Here is a 4757-nt window from a genome sequence, read left to right as displayed (position 1 = left end):
AAGTCTTAGATGTAATTCGGCTGCAAGTGAAATGCCAGACACACTACTTTCTTATTTACCATCTTACAAAGTGGTCTTTAAATGAAATCTTTGTTTGTCCTTGGAAGAAATGGTACAGTAATACCAAAAAGTTATGCACTGTGTCTGGCATAAAGAAAATGTTAAATAAATAGTAGCTATTAGTGCATTTTCAGAGAAAAATTACAGTAAAAACAGGGTAAAAGATCTAAGCTGTGTTGTGCTACTCCAGCTCTGTGCTCTTATGTAAACTGCGATTCACCAAGCTCACAGAGATGGTATCTGGTAGAGTTTGGATTTGAATATAGGCATCTCTGACTTTAAAGACCATGTGCTTTTCACTAAAAATTTCTAATTCTGGTAGTGAACCATCAAAGATTAGTCCCTTAGATCAAAATCCTTTCTCTCTCTCTGATCTCCACACATTACTGGGAAAGGAAGAATCCTTTGAGGAATTGGTACAGCAGACATAAAATATTTGATTAGAAGAAGGAAGTAAGCAAATCCCCAGGAAATTTGGCACTACATAAAGGATCCAACATAGAGGACCTCCAGATACTGGATGAAAACATGTGAGCCTGTCCAGATGCCAAAGAGAGTGGGGAAGATGAAGAGGAAAAAATGAAGAGACAGTTTAGAACTACAGAGACAAACTAAAGGGTCCCATGCAATCTCAATGCTTCCTCCCAGCCAAATGTTTAAATTGTTTTTTTTTTTTTGCAAATTAGCTACAATCTATTCCAAGCACAGCACCACCAGAAGATTCACACACACTATTTGGTGTTTCAAGTTGGTTTTCCTTTCACTCTTTTAAGGCAGTGGCTTCCACAGGTCAGTTCAGAGATAAGAAGCATGGTTCATGGCAGTTTGTTTTGCAATTCCAATTTGTTCTCTGGGAGTATCTCACTTCATTCCCTGAAATTAGTGCTCTTTTGGTTCAGAGCTCCAAAGGCTGAGACACGGCCTCTGGGGTCTTCCTGGTACAGGATAGTTAACAGCTGGCGCTCTTTTATTAGGTCCCTGTTTTCACATAGGAGTTCACCTTTTTTTTTTTTTTTCTCTCCCTCAGGCTTTTACTCAAAAGTCATCAAGTTTGTAGGAACCTGTTGTTTGTTACTTTGGCAGGCTGCACTTAAATGCTTAAACCACAGCATTGCATTCATTCTATTGCCAGCTTGAAACTTGTATGAATTTCCTTTCTCAGGGTCAGTCAACAGGAAGAGATCTGGATGTTCTGGGTCATCAGCCATCATCACCATCCATCCTACTACAGATACATTCTTATTTGATGTGGATTTGAAATGTTTTCTTTCTGTAGCCTTTAGAGATTTAGCAGCATAGTAAAAAAGTTGTGTCCCACACAAAGCTGCCCAAAATTTTGTCCAAGAGGCTACTGTAGGTTTTTTGCCTTCTTTTAACAAAGTTTTTCTCCTGAGAACACCTTGAATAGTAACAGCTCCTGGATATAAATGTACTGCCAAATCTTCTGATTCTGCAGAACTGCTGGCCTTCATGTGGCTTCGATAGCCATTTCGTGCCACTCTTGTCACCAGGCTGAGAGAATGGTATAATCTGTTCCTTTCAAAAGCAGGTCATGAGGTCTCTTCGCTTAGTTCAGAACCATCACTGCTACCTATTGATATTCCACTAGAAAGAGCAGAACTTTCAGCTTGGCCTCGAGATGGTGCATGGGGTTCCATGACGCTATCATCTAACAGATGTCTTGGCCCTGCATTTGGGAATGTTGCACTCTTAAACTCTGCCGTGTTCATTTTATGAATGAAATTATAACCCAAGCTGTGGCACTTCCTATGTCCATGTGGAATCAGGTTCCGAGGGGAGGGGGATGTCTGTGGTAGCAAGCCTCCTTCAGCTGCCACACTTTTTCTCCCACTTTGTGGTGATGCTCCTATTTCAGGACCTACTAAGTCTTCCCTGGAAGCAGCAGAACGTGGTGTGCTCATCCCTGGTTCTATCTTTAATGAAAGCTTGTAATTATCGTCTTCCACAAACTTTTGTAGCTCTTCTATATACTGAACGGAGTTCAGATACTTTTGGACATGAGGCAACATGGGGATATCGTATTCACAGGACTGCTGTAAATCAGAAATTATTCGAAGGATGTTATTCATTAAATTTGATCTTTGCTCATTTTCTAGAATGCTGCCAGTTGATGGGTATGCTGAATCAATGTATGTTAAATCTGACAGATAGATACCTAAATAGGGAATGCAAGGTGTCATCTTTAAGCTACTTATATAGTCTCTGAGTCTTTTGTAGTTATCTTCTTTACTCATTACATACTCTAATTTTTCAAAGGTAGTTTTGTCTTTTCGACTTAGTAACGCCAGTGTTTTAGTCAACCTGAAAATTGAGGCACTCTGTAGGCCAGAAACCACTGCCATAAGTGCATGAAGGTTATTCAGCTCGTGTAATTTCTTAGCAGTTTTAATATAGTGGCTTAAAACTTCTGCTCTGATTTTTAATGTTTGAGCATGAAGAATCTCTCTAACAACCCAAAAGCTTACATGATTAAATCTTCTTGTGAAGGCAACTGCATTTGGTGCAGAACTATATTTTTCTTTTTTATTCCATCCACAACTTGAAAGCTCATCTGGTTGAATAGTTTTAAATACTGGAACATCCATTAGTGTTATCTGACCCGCATATTCTTCTGGTGTAACCTTAAGAATGTCAAATACCACAGCATCAAAGCTTTTCTTCAATTCAGAACCTTTGTCACTTAATGATTCAGAGCTGCTACTTTTCTCAGAAGCAGTAGCTGCAATATTAACACTGTTTGCCTGTCCATTCATTAGGTCCATGCTTCCCTCATCAGTCCCTGACGCTATGTTAACAGCAACAGAGGACTGAGTGGTTCATGTCCAAGGCCACAAATACATTATTCCTGGGCAGCTGCAGCGGTCGCCCTGGAGGATGGAAAGACGGCGCCGGCCTCACGCTCCATCGCCACTGCCGCCGCCACCGCCTAGGGTAGCGCTAGCCCACCCAGGCGGCCGGCGTCTCTCATTCAGCACCCGCCGCCGCTGCCGCTCAGAGGAGGGGAGTGCGCTGGATCCACCCCGGCCGCGCCAGGGGTGGGGGAAGAGAGACCAAATGTTTAAATTGTAATCATATTGGAAATCTTAACATCTTATTATTAGCATTTACAACATTGAAATTTAGTTTATTCTAATAATTAATACTTATGAATATCAGTCATGTAAACTACATGCTCTTATTTCCTAAGGACAGGAGAATGAACATACATACAGCCTCTGTCTTCAAGGAATTTATCAGGTGATACTTCTGATAAGACATTCTCAGATAAAAATGATACTAACAATACACTGTAATTCTAATGAGTGGTATTCACAATATCTATGGAAGGAAATCAGAAAGAAGGAAATGACTGTCTATTGGATAAACCAGAGAAATTTTCATTAGAGTTAGTTTTTGGAAATGGATTTGATTTGAACTCATAAAATCAGAGAGTGGAATGATGTTTGCCAGGGGCTGAAAGGTAGGGAAAATGGGTGGATTTTGGTCAAAGGATATAAACTTTCAAATATATGTAAGTTCTGGGGATCTAATGTACAGTACAGAAAGTGATAGATGTGTTAATTAATTTGATGGTAGTAATCATTATAAAATATTTATTTATATCACATAACTGTATTACATACCTTGAAAATGTACAATTTTTACTTTTCAAGTAATATTTTAAAATAAAAAAATTGAACAGAAATAAATGAAGAGGCAGGATTTTGGAGGAGGCAAAATAAAGAATTTCTGAGCATGAGATGCCAAAGTATGTTGGATGAGCAGTGATGTGCTTTTACTGGAGGTGAGGATCAAGAAGATATACAAGATAGAGCTGGAGAAAATAGGTTGTTGCTGAACAATAAAGAACTTTGAATATCAACTTTGAATATTAAACTCTCCCTTCTCATAAAAAGGAGCCATTAAGGTTTGGGTTTTGTTTGTTGTTTTAGGGAAAGAATAATAATAAAATATCTTCAAAACTCCATTCCTCCTTAGTTCTCCCCAGTCTGATCTATAGGTTCAAAATGCTATCTATCCCAATATAAATCCCAGAAAGCTTTTTAAAAATAGATACATGTACTAACATGTTGATTCTAAAATTTACAAGGAAACTCAAAGGAACTAGAATAGGCAATTCTGAAACTCTGAAAAAGAAAAGAACAAAGTTAGAGGCCTCACTTTATCATTTATAAGACTTATTCTAAAGCTATAGTAAGCAAGGCAATATTGCATTGTCAAAAGGACAGACACACAGATCAATCACACAGAATGGAAAGCCAAAAAAATAGATTCACATGAATATAGCTAACTTATTTTTGATAAAAGTTCAAAGGCAATTCAATGGAAAAAACCTTTTCAACAAATAGTACCAGAATAATTGGATATCTATATGAGGAAGAGATAAACCTCCAAATGTTCATAGGTATAAAGGTAACATGTAAAAGTATAAACCTCTTCTAGGACAATTCTGTGTTGCATTGATTCTGTGAAAGTGTTTCTAGATATAATACCCAGAGTACAATCCATTAAGGAAAATATTAGTTATTAGGACTCCATCAAAACATTAAACTTTTGCTCTGTGAAAGACTGTTGAAAGAATGAACAGACATCCCACAGAAAAGGAGTGAATATTTGTAATTTCCATATCTGATGAAAAGCATGTACCAAAAGTAGATAAACACTCCAAACTCAAT

The 4757-nt window shown here is 38.0% G+C and overlaps 1 protein-coding gene across 1 annotated transcript; it reads right to left on the bottom strand.

Moving 5' to 3' along the window:
• Positions 1–795: 795 nt before the first annotated feature.
• On the bottom strand, positions 796–3092 carry LOC128590166 (ras-specific guanine nucleotide-releasing factor RalGPS2-like). The gene has a single exon (XM_053597384.1). It carries the CDS (start codon positions 2841–2843, stop codon positions 1611–1613), a length of 1233 nt encoding a protein of 410 aa, XP_053453359.1. The 5' UTR covers positions 2844–3092; the 3' UTR covers positions 796–1610.
• Positions 3093–4757: the final 1665 nt, after the last annotated feature.

Source organism: Nycticebus coucang, chromosome 7 (genome assembly GCF_027406575.1).
Source record: "Nycticebus coucang isolate mNycCou1 chromosome 7, mNycCou1.pri, whole genome shotgun sequence".
NCBI lineage: Eukaryota > Metazoa > Chordata > Mammalia > Primates > Lorisidae > Nycticebus > Nycticebus coucang.
The sequence above is the reverse complement of the archived record's forward strand: the minus strand, read 5'-3'. Positions and strand labels throughout refer to the sequence as shown.